Below are 17,368 nucleotides of genomic sequence, written 5' to 3' on the forward strand. Positions count from 1 at the left end.
TTACAACATCCTCATAATCACATGATCACATTCAAGTGCTTTGCAGCTGGTGTGTACTTAAGACAATTGCAGTATCCTGGAGTCACATGATCATCATTTGCAAGCTTCACAGTTGGCTTTGGTCAAGCAAAGTCAATAAAGAAGCAAATGAAATTGCAGATCATGGTCATATGATGCTTTGCTTAATCCTGTCTGTTGAACTAAATTGGTTATTGTTTCCATTAAACCAGCCTTTGTTTAGTCATACTCATGTTTCTGTGATTTCCTTCTGCAATTCTGGCTTCTACATTGACTGTAGACTGGGTCTTATTTCCACTAATAGAGCAGGTTAGAGGTTGGGAATCATCCTGAACACAAAACCCACAGCAGATGGAAGCTGTTGTCCATCTCTAGCTATTGCATCAGGGTCTAGGACAACTTGTTGGGTTTGACTCTCCTCCAATGACTTGCCCCAGTGACTCACCACGGGGCAATTCAAAAAGGGAAAACTCAAGAGAGGGACAAGTGAATTGTAGCAGGTCTTGTCTTACTTTAGTTTTGAACCTTCTCAAGTTAGAAGTCTTCAAGCCTGGGATGAACTGCAATTCTACTTGTCTATCTCTTGAGTTATTCCTCATTGAGTTGTCTTGTGGTGTGTTGTCCCATGACGAATTGGCTGGGGAAAATCAGCTGTGGTGAGTTCGCTGAGGAAAATCAGCTGTGGTGAGTTAATAGTGGCGACTTGTCCATTCTGATGGCAACCCCTTTTGAAGAGGGAATGAATAGGAACTCATTCTCTTATGTACTTTAGGGTAGACTCTGTACTCAACTTGGATGTGTTTTGAAAACCATTTGGAAACTACCATTGGTACAGAATGTAACTCGCTATCTATGAGTAGGTGAGAACTATTATAAAAGAATAATATATAGTAAGACATTTCATTAACTTCCATTAGGTTTCTATGTCTAATAGAACTTTACCTGTAAAACCCTTCAAATACAAGCAATATACTTCTGTTTTATCTACTAGGAAAAGGTTACTTTAAATTCCCCCTTGCAGGTGAAACTAAGAGGGTAGAAGCGTGAAGACAGTTCTTATCTGTTGTGAAACCTTTTGCCCCCAAATCAGATTGGCCCTTTGCCTGTTGTTTTGGGTTTTAGATGAGCCAATTCAATTAGTAAAGCTTAATAGAGTTATTCTGGTTGACTATTGATGTGTTTTTGTTTTTTCTTCTTTTGTTAACATTTACCATATTTGTTTTTAACCTAGTGTTAGTTACTCAGATTTATTACTGCAAGTTGAGTGGATATGCAAATTGATTAAAATAAATATAAATAAATAAGAAAAATTCATTTGCTGAAATGAACTTATTCATGCAACTTTTATGTCCCTGTGAGATGGGTCATTTTTCCTAATATTACTTGCATACAGAGCTTCTAAGTAAATTATCTGTTGTTCAGATCAGTTTTTGCATTGGAAAACTATTTACACAGCATAAAAAATATCACTAATTTTATTATAGCTGTAGATTTCCATAGAAAACCAATATATTTTCAGGTATTCTCAACTTTGGAAAGAATGAAATCCACAGTGACCCATTTAATATATGCCACCTATATCAGCTGCCTGTTTTCACTATAAATCCTATACTTAGCAGGTTTATTGAAGTCATGATTATTATAAAACAACGATAGGCTTGATTTATGTGACATGATACACTAAGTGGTTAAATTTGACAGTGGAGCTGGTTATATTACTCACACATATTACATTCATAAACTTAGTTAAAAAGAAGATAAACAGAACTAAGTGAGATTTCACTTTCTGTAATTATCATTTTCTACATCTTGTGTATTAAGAATTGAAACCTTGGTAACATGCTCAAGATTATTGGCATGAAAGTCCTATGCATTTAAACCATTATAATAAAGAAGCAGACCTTTTATCTAGTAAACCTGATTTCCCCCCCCAGTTTAGCGGCAGTGGGGAACTATTGTTTTTGATATTAATCTATTTAAGATGAGATTTAATATTTGAAGGGTATTGCCAAGGATAAACTACTGTTTTTCTATTCTGCTCATGGCATCTGAGTTTTTTGTAACCTGTAGTTCTTTAAAATCCATGCAAAGGGGCATGTTGTAAACCACAACTCACAAGTATTAAGTAATTGAATGTAATGTTGGAGTTTATTAGGTAGTCATAGGCCTAAGGTTGGTCTTTGACTGCCATATCAAAGATTGCTCTTCAAAATGGAATTTTGGCCATGATAATAGTCAAATTTACTTTAATTTAAATTAATTTGTATTGACTTTAATTATAATAAGATCATTGCACTTGTATTTAATAAATACCTTTCTGTTACATTAAGCATTGCAGCTGCAACCACTTTAGAGGGACTCTGGAGACGCTACAGGCATTTGGGGAGCTGGAACCTGTGAATTTGCATACTATACTAGTGAACTTTCCTAGAGAAACTACTTTTATGACCCCCTCAGTGCCAGTTTAGATGGATCTATTCCATTTGGGTTCAGAATAATGAACTGTTTAAGGACTTCACAAGATTTAAATGCTGTGTTTAGAATCAACAGTTTTTGTCTCAGGAACTTAACAGATCCTGTAATGTTAATTTAAAAAGATTGCTTAGGTATTTCAATAACTATCATTTGACCCTTTGGAAATTTTTAAAATATCGGAATAAATTAGTAATTTTAAGAGATAGGGTGTTCAAAATATACACAGAATTATATGCAGTAACTAATAAAAAGGCCAAATTCTATATGCAATTTCATTAATAAAGTTAAACCAAGTATTCAACAAAATAAGTTACCCATCTTTTTTCAAACTATGTGTGCTGCTTTTGATTTTTTTCCCCACAGGAATTGCCCAAGTCATTCAATGTCCTGTACGTTGGATGAACTGTAACAACTTTAAGTGACTTATACTTGACAAGAAATGAGAGTTAGAATATTGAAGGAATATTTATTTCAAGAATAGAAGAATATAAAGAAAACTGAAGAGAATACGGAAGAACACAAGTCTTATTTTCCCTTTCTCCTTTCTTTCATTTTCACATTTCTCCTGATTTTAATAAATATCCAAACTCTGCCCTTTGACAAAGTCTGTGGTTTTCTTAATTATGCAGCCTGAAATTTGATTAAATGAAACAGCACCTTGCCATTTTACATCAGCTATAAAGCATTAGAAATTAAATTATGGAGTAGTTATCTAAACCTTTTTATGAAACAAAATAATCGAAAATATATTTTCATTAGTAAGTTTGCAAAGTCAATTTCTCAATATCAGGACTTATGAGTTTTTATATAATTGGATAATCACTTAACCAGATGAAAGAACAAAGAAAATATTCCTTTATTTTGTACTGAAACTAAACACTTGTTTTCAGGAACAATCAAAAATATTGAACACTTCTTTTGGTTGTGGAAATTTCTCTATATGATCCACGTTTAACTTAAGTTATATATATTATTTTCGTAATATAAAGCTCTGTGATTACCTTGTTTTAAATTGGGGGATGAGAATGAGAGTACTTTAAAAAACCAACATTAGCTTTTGTCTTAAAAGTTATTTTTTGATAAAGTAGTTTCTTCCGGTTATCCTTGTTTCCAGGTTTTTAAGGTTCATATAGTTGAGATGGATTGGTAATGGGATATCATGTTATATTTAGAAAGTCTATAGAAGCCTTTTGGTACGATATGCATTAGAAAAGATCTTCAAAGCATATATACAAGAAAAAAAACAGATAACTTAAGAAACATTTTCCCCCGTTTAATATTCTTCCAACCTTTGGCCATTTAATAAAGTTATAAGTAAGATTAGACTAGATTAAACTAGTTTGTGCAAGGGTAATAGAGTAAGATACTCTTTGGGAAGATAGAAAGAAATTACGGAGATATAAATGAGGATTGTACATGTACACTGTATTGCCAAAAGTATTTGCTCACCCATCCAAATAATCAGAATCAGTTGTGAGCGAATACTTTTGGCCATATAGTGTACATTTCTGTTAATATGACTTGACTTTGTCCTTGTCCTTCAGTTCTTAGTTCTACCTTGGAGGAGAGCTCTCTTGAACATATACCCTAAACATTTGCGGGTTGTAGATGGGGAGAGAGTTCTGATGTTCTCATTTGGTCAGTGGAAATTGCTGGGAGAAGAAACTCATTATCTAAAGGATTGTAAATTGTGGAGCAGCATTTTTATGTAAACTGCACTTTTGTTTTAGATAAATAAAATTTGGTAGATCAAAAATCCAGGCATGATAGCATTTGAAAAAAGAAATACCTAGCCCTGAAGGTGTAAGATAAGGCATCTGTTACAGGCCACTGATAGAAGCAAAAACTAGACCTCAGAAATTTAAAGATTGCGTATTTGAAAACAATTAATTCCATATAGTTTCTATTTAGGATCATAGATTGTATGGAGCAGCAACTTTAATCCTGGATAGTTAAAATAAGCTCTGCTGAATAGAAAGATTTACTTATGAGTAATTGTGTATGGATATTAGTTCAATAGTAATTTTCTGTTTGGAAACTAAATAATAAAATAAGTTAAATTGAAATAATCAAAATGGCATCTGACTTACACATTTTATTTTTCAAAAACAAAACTCTAGGGTACATTAAAACATTTTTCTTGTATTTTATATTTTACATATATTTTATTGCTATAGTTCTGAAATAGTTCATGATTCCATTGTAATCAAATGTATTTCATCGGAGTTGAACTTCGTTATTTGAATAACAAAGTTGAATTTTAGTTGTAGCAGAAGATTTGAGAAAAACCTGACGTTAATCTGAGATAATTCAGATTGTGGAAACAGGCCTTTTTCAGTCATGAAAAAATATATCTTTTCTCTCTTCCTAATGTAAACCATGAAATAGTAATATTTATATTAAAAGAGGAAAGCTGGATTAGTCCATGGTAGCAAAAAAACAGGACTCTGATAACTTTTCTGTCTAGCCAATTTTTATTAAAAGGCTTAAGGTTTTTAATACCTTTCCTGCGTATTAGCAGAAGTTTAGCAATCATTTTATTCCTTTTTTATTTTGAATCTCTGGGATAAATTAATGACTTTATTAAATGTACCAGGAGTTGGTTCCTAGTAGTAAAACAAATACAATTATGGTTTCCCTTTAGAGATAATATATTGCAGCCGTCTTGTGATCTCTATAGTTAGGTTCAAAATCAACACTAAAGAGACTGATACTGACATTTAAAAGTTCTGTTGTTTTTGATTTTATTTTTTTAAATGAAATCTATACATTTTGAAACATTGTAAATATATATCTTCAGTATTGTGAATTGTGTTTATGCTGGATATTTTCATGATCAGATGTGCTGTTTTCTGGATATGCTGCTTGTTTTTAATAATTTAAGAACTTTCTTTTAACTAGAAATTATGGAGAAGTCGGGTGAAGAAGGAATGCCTGACCTTGCTCAAGTTATGCGCATTTTGTCTGCAGAGAATATCCCAAACTTGCCACCAGGAGGTGGTCTAGCTGGCAAGTAAGTAAAAATACACAAAACTCTTGACTATATAGAACAGAAATAAATTTGTGGGTTTTTTTTTTTTTTGCAGACTTGTATATTTATTGATTTCAAATATTAATATGACCATATAACTTTCTGTAGATTTAAATGTACTCTTTCATGCCTCAGTTACTATTTACAATTAGAAACTACCATATTTTTGGAGTATAAGATGTATTCCCCCCCCACCTCTAAAAGAGGGTGGAAATTTGGGTGTGTCTTATACATTGAATGTAGCCTCACCCCCTGCCAGCCCTTTGGCATCTGCTTCCAAGCAATTTGCTCCCTTGCAGCAAATAGCCTGTTTCAGTTTTTGCTTCAGCACAGCTTGATTAGCACAAGCATCTGATTGTTGGTTAGATCTCCTGACCATCAGGTGTTTCAGGCTTCAGGGATTGCCACTGCTGCCGCCACGCCCCCCCCCCCCATTTTTTGCCCAGTCTGATCCCCACCGCCACGAATGGGCATAAAATGGGATTCACGGAGGCCGAAAACGGGATGTGTGGCAATAGGCTATGGCAATCTCTGCAGCTTGAAACAGCTGATTGCTGGGAGGCTGATCCAACAGACAATCAGCTGCTTGTGCTAATTAAACTGTGCTGAAACTGAAACTTGCTATTTGCTGCAAGAAGGCAACTTGCTGGAAGACAGAGACTTTTTTCCCTTGTGCTAATCAAGCTGTGCTGAAATTGAAACGGAAACTTGCTGTTTGCTGCAAGAAGGCAACTTGCTGGAAGACAGAGGCAGACTTTTTTTCCCCTTGTGCTTATCAAGCTGTGCTGAAATTGAAACTGAAACAGGCTGTTTGCTGCAAGGAGGCAAATTGCTGGGAGGCAGAAGCAGATTTTTTTTTTCTTGTTTTCCTCCCCAAAAGCTAGGTGCTGTCTTATACTTCAGAGTGTCTTATACTCTGAAAAATACTGAACTTTTCTCTGATCTTTTCTCCAACACCAAAATCACTTTTTATTAGTTCTGCAGCTCACTGAAATAGTCTGCTAACCCTACCCAGGGACCTTCAGGGTAGATCTGGCCATTCAGTAGAAATAGCTGTAATTCTACGAATTGCATTTCAGAATGACAGATGCGTAACTACATTACTGACTGTTCTTCCTGTGTTTTTGCATGTAGCATAATATATCGGGAACAAGATGAGCTGTTAACTTTATATAAAGTTTTGCTATCTGGAGCTGTTCAGTCTTAACTGTTTTTTTCAGTTGCATTCTAAAATGCTTCAAGCTAGATAATTCTGTGAATTTGCTCTAGAGGTAGTACTAGATTAATGATAATTTGTTCAGTGATTGTTCAAAATTTCAGCAGCATCGAATGAATGGAATTTAATGCCCCGTCCCCAAACATATGACCACTATAGTGCCCTGCAGTTGCATGATAAAAATTTGGGTACTTGACAGCCCACCTGCTTACAACTTCTCGCATCCGTCTCTCTGTCTCTTTTGGCTGTGCCACATAGAAGCACTTGATGGCAGCAGCATACATACATCTAGCTGATGTAGAGGCCCAAGGACTTCTGTCTTAGTCAAACCCCCTTCCTCCCAGGCCCCTATTTCAGTTTCAGCCCCGCTGCTACTGAGGAGTACCACCACAAGCCCTACACCATAGCCAGCTACAACTGCACCATAGTACAAAATGCCAGCCACCCTCACTGCCCTTGTTCACCCAGCTGACCATCGCCATAGCTGACCGTCACTATCTTCCTCCTGCTGCCATTGCACACCCAACCTGGCCTTATGCGAGGCAGCTACTGGCTGCACCAGGCCTTCTTCCTGAGGCTGCTTGTGCCATTCTCCAAAATAGTATGTAATTTCTCCAAGTAGTAGTGCATGCCATTCTCATGATGTTTCAGAAGACTTCTGAGGCCTTCTGAAACTGCTTGAGAAGGCCATATCCATCATCCTCCAAATTGCATGCCTTGTCTTGTGATGCTTTGGAAGATCTCAGAAGCTTTATGAAGGAGTAGGAGAACAGTGGAGAATGGTTCAAGTGGCCTCTGGAAAAAGGCCTGCAAAAGCCAGCAGCTGCCTGGCATAGGGCTAGGCCGGGTGCAGCTTCTCAGTAGTGGGACGAAGATGACAAAAGTCAGCTGGGCATGGCAGAGCCTGCAGATTGCAGGGTGGTGGGAGTGGCTCATGCTTTGTGCTGGAATGGCTCACCAGAATGTGCCGCTTGATGTGGCACTTGGTAGGTAGCACCAGGGCTGAAGTATCATCTTGTTTGTTTCAGCCCCAGAGCTGCCACTGCCATGGAATAGTATCACTATACAGGATGATCAAAAGGGAAGAAATTTGGGGGGGGGGGGGATAGGCAGGTTGGGAGGAGTTGAAGAGGAAAGCAGTACTTTACCTTACTGCAGCTCAGGGCTAGGAGAAACCAAGCTGGAATGGCTTGGATCAGTCTGTATCCTCTCCTGACCAGTGGGATTCGGTTAATAGCAACATTGCTAAGCAATGCAAACCTATGATGTCATGCTTTATGATCACATTACTTAGTAACAGAAATTCTGGTCCTGATTATTGTCATAACTGGAGGACTACCTGCATTTTAATGTATTTTCATAGCATACTTAAGACTTGAAATTTGGAGAGTAAAAATATAGGAAAACGCTGAAATATGATAATAAATTGTTAAGATTTGATTAAAGATGATATACATGCTTTAGTAATAATGTTTGACTCTGGACAGAATGGCTTGTGAATAATTTGCTTAATTTTTGCAGAGGTTTTTTCTTTGTTCACTGTTCATGTAGGTACAGCTTGAATTTTTATTCAGTTAATTTTGTCAATCTCAACTTTTTGAATGTATTAAAATATAATCTCAACAGGATTTTTCCATTAATTGTTATTTTTATGCAAGTAGATACAAAATATTTTAGTACTTTTTTTTGTAATTAATGAAATACATATCCTAAAAAAGCAATGGCCTGAGTATTTCACCTTTACTTTGAGTGGAGTAGATGCAGTCCAGGACCATAGAGTTCTGCATTATCTCAATTTTCTAGTAAAATGTTGCTAGGATCCACTTTAGTATACAAAAAACTGTATACTGTAAATGGTCCTTTTCTGACTTAATACAAAACGTTTGCACAAGGATTGAAATCCAAGGTATTTTTCGTTTGTCCAAGATGCTTGCCAGAATAACATATCACACATTTTTCCAGCAATACGTATAGAGAAATTTACTAACTAATGCTTCTACCAAAATATTTTACTCATTTTATTTCTTTAGTTTCCATAAACAGCTGGCTATTTTCAGAATGCTTTTGCCTTGGTCATATCAGATGTAAAGGTTAACACTAAAATAGGAGTGCATAATATCTATATACTGTATGTAATATCCTGCAGGAGCTGCATTGGCTGCCAATTTGCTTCAGGGTACAATTCAAGGTGCTAGTTGTCACCTTTAAAGCCCTTCATGGCTTGGGATCAAGTTATCTGAGGGACCTTCTCTTGTCACATCTACCTGACCCATCAGAGTAGGAGGCAGGGAATGCTGTGGGTCCCATCCCAGAGGGATATATACCTGGTGAGACCCAGGAGAAGGGCCTTCTCCATGGTGGCTCCCTCTCTCTGGAACATCATTCCCCCAGAGATTAGAATGGCCCCCACTCTAATACTCTTCTGGAAGGTGCTGAAAGCCTGGTTCTGTCAGCGGGCCTGGGGAACTCAGAGTGGGGTGGAGCCCATTAAATTGCTTGTGTGATCTGCTGTCGCTGGGGCGGGGAGATAATTTTATTATATTATACTTTATATTATATTATGTTAATTTGATTCTTTTTATTAGCGTGATTGTTTTAAATGTGGTTTTATACTCTGTAAGCCGCCTTGAATCGCCATGGGTGAATAGGCAGCAATATACATTCAATAAATAAATAGTTAAGCATTAAAATGAGTAAATATGTACATCTCCAGACTAGTATCTACCATACCATTTAAAGATATCTCTTATGCCCACATAACACCTCTACTCAACAAGCTGCACTGATTCTCAGGCTTCTTGGTGCAATTCAATGTGCTGATTATCCTTTATAAAACCCTACACAGCTTTGGATTATTTATGAGGCTTGTCTGCTCTCAAGAATGTTTGCCCATCCCATAAGTTCTAACAAGAAAGGCACATTCCCCCCCCCCCCCAAAAGGCACACTCCAGATCCCTTCATTGAAAAAATATCATTGCATGGGACCCAGGAAGTTTGTCTTCTTTGGCGATCTCTGCCCCAGGATTTATGATTGCCCCCAACCCTATAGGCTTCTAGGAAGGTGGGTAAAGTCCTGGCGCTTTCTCCAGGGTTTGGGGTCAGGTTGAGCAGAGTCACAGTGGTAAGTTGTTGAAGTTTGCAATTCTGTTTATCATTGCTTACTGTATTTTATTGCATTATGCCATTTTAAGGTGTGATGCTGTTGTGTGCTGCCTGGAGTCTCATAGTTTGAGTTAACTGGCCTAAGCAAAATAGAGTACCAAGATCTGTAAAAGAACATTCTACTTACTGCTGTGGTAACCAAGATATTTTTGGAGATCCTGCAAGGAGGGGCATGCTTGCAATAATACTCCTGCTATTGTTGTTCATCATCTGATGCCATAGGACCTATTGCCCCTGAATTGTAGGGGTTTCATACAGTCATTTAGCCAACTATTTTGTTAAGAAAATATTTGTTTTATGCAAACTATTCACAATGTAACTTTAAAATTTTGTCTTTGTGTAGGAGAAATATTATTGAAGCTGTTTATAACAGGCTGAACCCACACAGAGAGAATGAGGGGGTAAGTATGTCATCTTTGATTGCCAGCTTTCCCTGATGGGGTTAAACTGTAATCTTATGTTTATGGGAAACGGTTTATATTTGAGTGTATAAGTACTCAAGATCATTGTGCTAATGAAATTCTTTAAAGGTAAAAGTTGACCCTAAATGATTTGTACTACAGATACCTTAATATAAATGATTATGGCTTCATTCAAACCACAAGACAGCCATATAACATTACTCTAGGACTTTATTTCATTTTTGTAATGTATTTGTGATACAGGAACACACAATATAATATTAATATTAAGGGCTACTTTGCTAAATCAGTATTTAATCTTCTTTGTCTTCATGCCAGATGCTGATTTATTTTTTTCAGTGATAGAGCTAGGCAGACAGGTAGACAGGATAATTATTGAGCCCACATTTATTAAACTGAAATCCTGGTTTTTGTTTGGGAATAATAAGAGAGGGAATGCAGACAAGGTTTGATACTGTACTTGATCTATAAACATTAGGTCATTCAATCTTAGATGATTTGTTTATTTTTCAAAGCTAGTTATGTTTTGTTTTCAATAGCCTATGCTAATTAGAACCAATTACATCTATTATGACTTAAGTTCATTCTGAATGTTCTGGATAGTATAGCTACAGCCCCATGTTTAGTGAGATATAAATTATATGCTCTACTGCTTGCCATTGTCAAATTATCTGAAGCAAAGGGAGAGGTTTACATTAAAACTATTGGCATCAGTATGGATCTTCTGGGTTCTATTGTAGTTTATGGTGCCTTGCAGTATCACAGGCCTTTAATCTTGAGATTCTGTATAATTTGTTCTGAACACTTGAATTTCTTGCTTCAAGTTTGGGCCAAGTCAACCTCCATTCATAATTTGAAAGTTCAGCAAGCCCCCTTTAAATTGTTCACTCCTTTAATGTTTAACATATCCAGCTGATAGGGAGTTTTGTTTTGAGCCATTTGATGTTTAAAGCTTCAGCAAAATAGTCTGAATGCAAAGACAACTTGGAGTGTTGTGCATGTATGTGTGATTTTGGTTACTACCGTCAGCCTTTTCTGTAGTTGCTGTTTTCCAGCATTGAGAACTTTTTGGTGTGTGGCTTTCCAGTGACCAAAATTCCCAGCTAGTGCCATCATTATTGAGAATTTTGGAAATTGAAGACTACATGCTTAGAAGTTGCCAGAATCAGAGATACTGCTAAATATTTCTCTCTGCTAAATCCTTATAAGTTCAGCTAAATATTATATATAGATTTGAAATCATTTAATAAATAGATTACTTATTAGTAATATGGTCATTCAGATTAGTGGTGAAACAGCATAGTGAAATATATCTTTTAAAGACTTGTAAAAAGCTATACACTGAACAGCTTAATTAAAATGAGAGATGCGTAGAGGAGTTTTGTTATGGAACTCAGCAAAATTGAAATGTAAATTGTCTTTTAATATTCAATCAGTCATTTGTTATATAAGTGAAACAACATCCTAAGAGAATGTGTTTAGGATGCCTACTTTCATGTAGAAAGGTGCAGAGACTTTTTTTTCTTCTCTATAGTGCATCAGAACAAATGGTAGGTTCACACATCACAATAACCTATAACCTATAGTTATTTAGATCTATTTAGTATACCATATCAAGCCAACTTTGCATTATATGAGTCAAGCCAGTTGTGGCTTGATCTACACACTATTATTAAATAAACCAATCTAATATAATGTGTAAATCAAAACTATATGGACTATATATCTGATATATCGAATCATATATCTGATACTTGAAATGTATATATGCACACACAGGCACACACATATGTATGCATTTTTATATCAAATATTCACCAGTTTTCAGTACGGACATGAGCATAGTAGAAATGTAGGAGATGGCCTACATTAGTAAATCTAGTACAGATTTTGTCTATTAATTAGCACTGACTCTCCAAGGCTCTAGGTAGACTGTTGTTTTTTTGTGTGCTTAAAATTAAATCTGAAATTTATTTTCTCACTAAGTTTAAAAATCAGCAGTAGAGACTTCTTTCTTGTAATTTAACTTCTCATTTTTTTATAATATATGATAATATTTTGGGCTCATTTGGTAGCTTCTGAATCTATTTTTATGTGTTGTCAAACAGTAGTGGTTGGGAGAAAAGCCTTTTGAGTTTTCTTCTATTCTGTTTCTTGTAAATTGCCACAGTTGAAGAAGTAGTGCTGAACAATGAAAATTGGGGAGAACTGCATGTTTCTTGAGGCTTTTAAAGGCTTTAAAATCTAGTTTGGTGTGTAGATCTAACCCACACTTAAATAACGTAGTGTATTTCCCTATCTAAAGTTGAATTCTTAAGTTTTAAAAGTTTTGCCTTTGTTGCTAAATTGACCTACAGTTTACTTGTCCCTTTTATTTTTACAATCTATTATAGTTTCCAAGATATAATTTCAGTGCCGAATGAAGATTAGTATCAACCTCTAAAGCAAGCATTTTATAAATACTACTATATTGCTAAATATTTCCCCATAACATTTAATATATTTTCACTAATAATACCAAGTCAAGTGCTCAAATTGTGTTCGATGCAGTTATTCTCATTGATACAAAATAGTACTTGTATCTTAGGAATCTTGTTTTTGTTCGCTTGTTTCTATAAATTCCAATTCTTCTCCTAAGTTGCTGTTATATTCAGTATTATGCAACTTTGTGAAATTTTGCAGCTTATATTACAGGCAAGCGTTACAAGACTAAACATCACATGTATGATAATTGTGTCAGTGACTGTAAGAAAAAAAATGGTTCACTTCAGTTTTAGTTCAGTTTTAATGAAAGTGGATTGGCCTTCTATTTTTAGTTGTTTTACATACCAGGTTTTTGAAGTTTATTTTTTTTTCTAACATGGAGCATAAGTTTCGTCTTTATACCAAATCTGGTAATTGATTGCATAGAAGCAGTCATTCAAATTTTGCATAAAAGTATCTTTCCTAATATTACATGGACTTTCCATCAATTGAATCTGAGACCTTATATGCACAGTTTTCCTAATGCTGCTTAAGGTCAGTATCAAGTGAACATTTTGAAATAAGTATTAAAAACATTGGTACAGACATGCATGCATTGTAAACAATAACTAGGACAGCAGAAAGGAAAATAGTAGAAATAAGATAAAATTTTACCACTGCATGGTGGCATCAATCTGAGGTAACAGTAAAAGTCCTTATGAATTGAAAATAAATCTAATAACATCCTGAATATGTCTTTCTAGGGGGGACTTTTCAATTGAAAATCGCCACTGAGAAAACCTTTACCTTGTCACTCATGGTACTCTTTGATCACAGCTGTGATCTCTCTTCTAGTGGTCTTAGGTATCCTAGGCAAAAGTAGCTTAAGCTCATCAAATATGTACATCAAATGTACCTTCTGCAATTATACATTTATATTTTAATTTTCCATGTTTCAAAATTTACTGGTAATTCAATACTGGGTGCTTTTGAAGTTTGGTATTAATGGCATTATTTAGAACCAGGATGTGAAATGACGCAGTTGTCATGCTGGAGAAGGTTGGCTGCTCCAGATAAGTATTATAAATAAGAGGATTGTGTAGGCAAGAACTGCAAACTTTCTTCCTAGTTTTTCTTCTAAACCTTTCCTAATCAATACCTGTCAGGTATAGCAATAGGAACAGAACTTAGACTTATATACTTCACAGTGCCTTACAGCCTTCTCTAAGTGGTTTACAGAGTCAGCATATTGCCCCCAGTAATGGGTCCTCATTTTACCGACCTTGGAAGGATGGAAGGCTGAGTCAATCTTGAGCCAGGTGAGATTTGAACTGCCAAATTGCAGGTAGCTTGCAGTCAGCAGCCTGCAGTATCTGCATTCTAAACAATGCACCACCAAGTAGTATTTCATTGAGCTTGGTAGAAACTAGGTCAGGGCTGTCAAATTTCCGGACTGTGTCACGGATGCATCATGTGCTGGCCACGCCCATGGCTGGTTTAGTGAAGGGGGAAAAGTCCCAATACATCATGTGACACTGTTGTGACGACATGAGTTTGACACCCCTGCTCTAAGATATGAGGCTGGGTAACAGGAAGTTCTTCATTCCTTAGCAATTTTTTTTTTTTTTGCTTTTAAAATAGTTCTTGTACTTTCTACATGATTTATGATACTTCTATTTTTATATAATAAAAGCTACTGTCTTGCTTGGTTAGAATCTAAGTATACCTTAAGTAAAGATGACAATGAATTTCAAGGGGGGGGTCATTTATATCCCCATATTTAAACTGTCACCAGTTTCTCAGGACTGGACAAATTTGAAGAACGTAGTTTAAAATGAGGATATAGTGATACAGAAACACAGCTTATAATACCCTTTTCACATAATTCACTTGGATTTCTTATTTAAAGTTTCTTACAAGATAATTTGCTGCCTGCTGCATGTATTAACATATATTCTTGATAATATGTAAAAGGGCCTTAGATTAACACAAAAGTATACATCAATATGCTCTTTTGCATACAACTATATGTTTTTGTAAAGTCCACAAGTAGGACATGAAGACAGCAGTTCTCTCTAACTATTTCTCCTCCCTCCCCCAATATCTGATGTATTACGACACAATGCTTTTGTGCCTTTGATCCGAATAAGAAGTTGTCTAGACCAGTGATTCTCAGCCTGTGGTCTGCAGACCCCCCGGGGGGGGGGGAAGCACAAGGTAATCACAGGGGATCTCTGAAGACATGAAGAAATGTTATAATTTAAATCTTGAGTTAAGTCCTGATAGTCCATGACCACAAAAGGTATTTAAATGGGGTCCGTAGTGAACAAAAGCTTGACAAAAACAGGACTAGATTTTGAAATGCTATCTTTGATTATATTAGTACGCCACATGATATTACTTTATATTTTATGTGTTGTGTAAAGACTTGGTGGCTTTGGAGGGGGGATTGGCCCTAAATTATCTGTACTTAGTTGTATTGGACAAAGCTGAGTTAACATTTGAGAGAAAACTCATACTTTAAAAGCATATAGAATCAAGCATGGAACTACTTAGGATTTTTCTTGTATATTTGTTCCTGAATTTGTTTGTAGATCAGCCCGTTAGCTCATGCTTGGGGTAGGGTTTGCTTAGAATATACTTAGATAGTAGTACATAATATTCTAATCAGTATATGTGCCAGCAAACTTTCCATTGGCAGTTTTGTTGATTGGTGAAAACGTAAAAGGTAAATAAAGTTAAAAAGTAACATTCATTTTACTTAAGCTGTTCACAAATTGTTGAATATACTGCTATAACTTAAAACATAATATATAACTTACATATTATAAGTATTTATATAGTGCTTACATATAGAACAATAAAAATAGGAGTTATACAATATCTTTATTTTGAACATCTAAATTATAAATTATGTCCAGTCATTTAAGTTTCATAGCTATTGGCGAACTTAATATGAAAATACCTTTTCATACTTTTATTATTATTTTATTAACTTTTTAAAAGTCCTAACTCTCAAATAACTTTTTGCCCAGGGGGACTAAGATTGCTTGAAAGGTGGCTGACTAGAATCCAGCACTTACAATTTTTAATAGTTTGTCAAATGTATTAAAGATTTTAGAAATATCCTAGTTCAACTACTGATTCTGGGGTATTCAATCTTAAATAAGGACGATGACAAAGCTGCAGGAGGTGCAACACAGGGAAAATTGACAGATGCTCTCAGGCAAGTGAGAATTACTCATAGGGGAAACTACCGCCACCTTCTGGAAGACGTGCTCATTAGTTACAGGCTAGCTAAAATTCAGGGAGAAGAAAGTTCTGGTGAATCAGCTACAGCCTCAACTTCAGATGCATCAAATAATCAAGAGACAGACTCTAAAGCAAAATGTGAGCACCAGCGTGCTGAAACTCAGAGCCCCAATGAAGATTCAGAAATGAGTGATGAATAATATGATGAAATGATATGATGCCTTCATTTTCCTCACAGTTGCTGATTGTTTAGTTTTTATAATGTCTTGCTTTCTCCATATTTGTTATGTCTTAGAAAGTTAGATTTTTAAATTTTTATATGTACTGGCTACATGCATAAGAGGCATTCTGTGTATGTAGGATGTTCTTTCTGGAACTTTAGCAACTACAATTGCTACAATTATAAAATGTAGCTTTAACAGCACTGTCACTGCTTGCCTTCTGCCTACATGGAAAAGAGCACAGCATCTGTGTTCTTCGATTTGATGAATTTAGAATATCAATGGTATTGGATTAGAGTGATATCCAAAAGGAATGACACCTTGGCCATTGTGCTGGGGGACGGGGGAGAACCTAACTTAAAATTTTGGAGGAGCCTAAAATTGCGATCTGAATCCATCATTTATAGTTTGTTGAATTATAACTCACTTTCCATGATTGACAATGATGTAGACAATTGCACGTTTGTATTTGACTTGTGGATAATTCATGTCAAAGACAGATTTGCCTGTAAAAGTTAAGCCGTGTTAATTTTAGTCATTGTCCTGTGTTATGGTAGACTATAGTATGGACATTATAATTGTACCCAGTTTTCTAAATGTATCCAGGATGCACTTAATAGCACTATGTATCTAATGCCTAAAATGTACTGACAATTAGTGTTTATTAGAGCTATTGTTTTTAATTAAATAAAAACATGTGGAATAATCTGAATGCATATTGACTTTCTTTAAGTAATCATGGTACTTTAATAACCTTTATTGCTATTCTGTCCTAATATAATAAATTCTATAAATAGAAACAATAAACAATTCCCCTCCCCCCACAAATTTAGTGAATACTTTCTACCTTAGTTTTTTTCTTATTTCCTTATATGTGTACAAACTGAAAAAAATATAGAAATGATAATAACTATCAAAATGTGGATTGGTTTTTTTAATAACTTTGTGAATGTAATCCTACCTTCATTGTCATTTTTAAAATGTTCATTTTGTGGCAAAACAATTTTACCCCTCTTTCTGCAGTTTATTTTAATTAGCAAGCTAGCAGAAAACACAGGCAAGCTTGATTGGTCATAGGGATTACAGAGGTTTAGGGTTTGTTTTTCTG

General features: G+C 35.4%; 1 protein-coding gene across 2 annotated transcripts in view; it reads left to right on the plus strand.

The window, feature by feature from the left end:
• The window catches only part of PPM1B (protein phosphatase, Mg2+/Mn2+ dependent 1B), a 66,944-nt gene that overhangs the window by 44,891 nt on the left and 4,685 nt on the right, over positions 1–17,368 (plus strand). The window contains exons 5-7 of one of the 2 annotated variants that reach the window (XM_032217087.1): positions 5,395–5,506; positions 10,246–10,303; positions 15,958–17,141. In XM_032217087.1, coding sequence (XP_032072978.1) covers positions 5,395–5,506; positions 10,246–10,303; positions 15,958–16,239 — 452 coding nt within the window. In that variant the 3' untranslated portion in view covers positions 16,240–17,141. Of the gene's footprint in view, positions 1–5,394; positions 5,507–10,245; positions 10,304–15,957; positions 17,142–17,368 lie in introns of those variants that run through there. The other variant, XM_032217088.1, reaches the window with a different exon arrangement.

The sequence above is a fragment of the Thamnophis elegans genome, chromosome 4 (genome assembly GCF_009769535.1).
Source record: "Thamnophis elegans isolate rThaEle1 chromosome 4, rThaEle1.pri, whole genome shotgun sequence".
In the NCBI taxonomy this organism is placed as follows: Eukaryota; Metazoa; Chordata; class Lepidosauria; order Squamata; family Colubridae; genus Thamnophis; species Thamnophis elegans.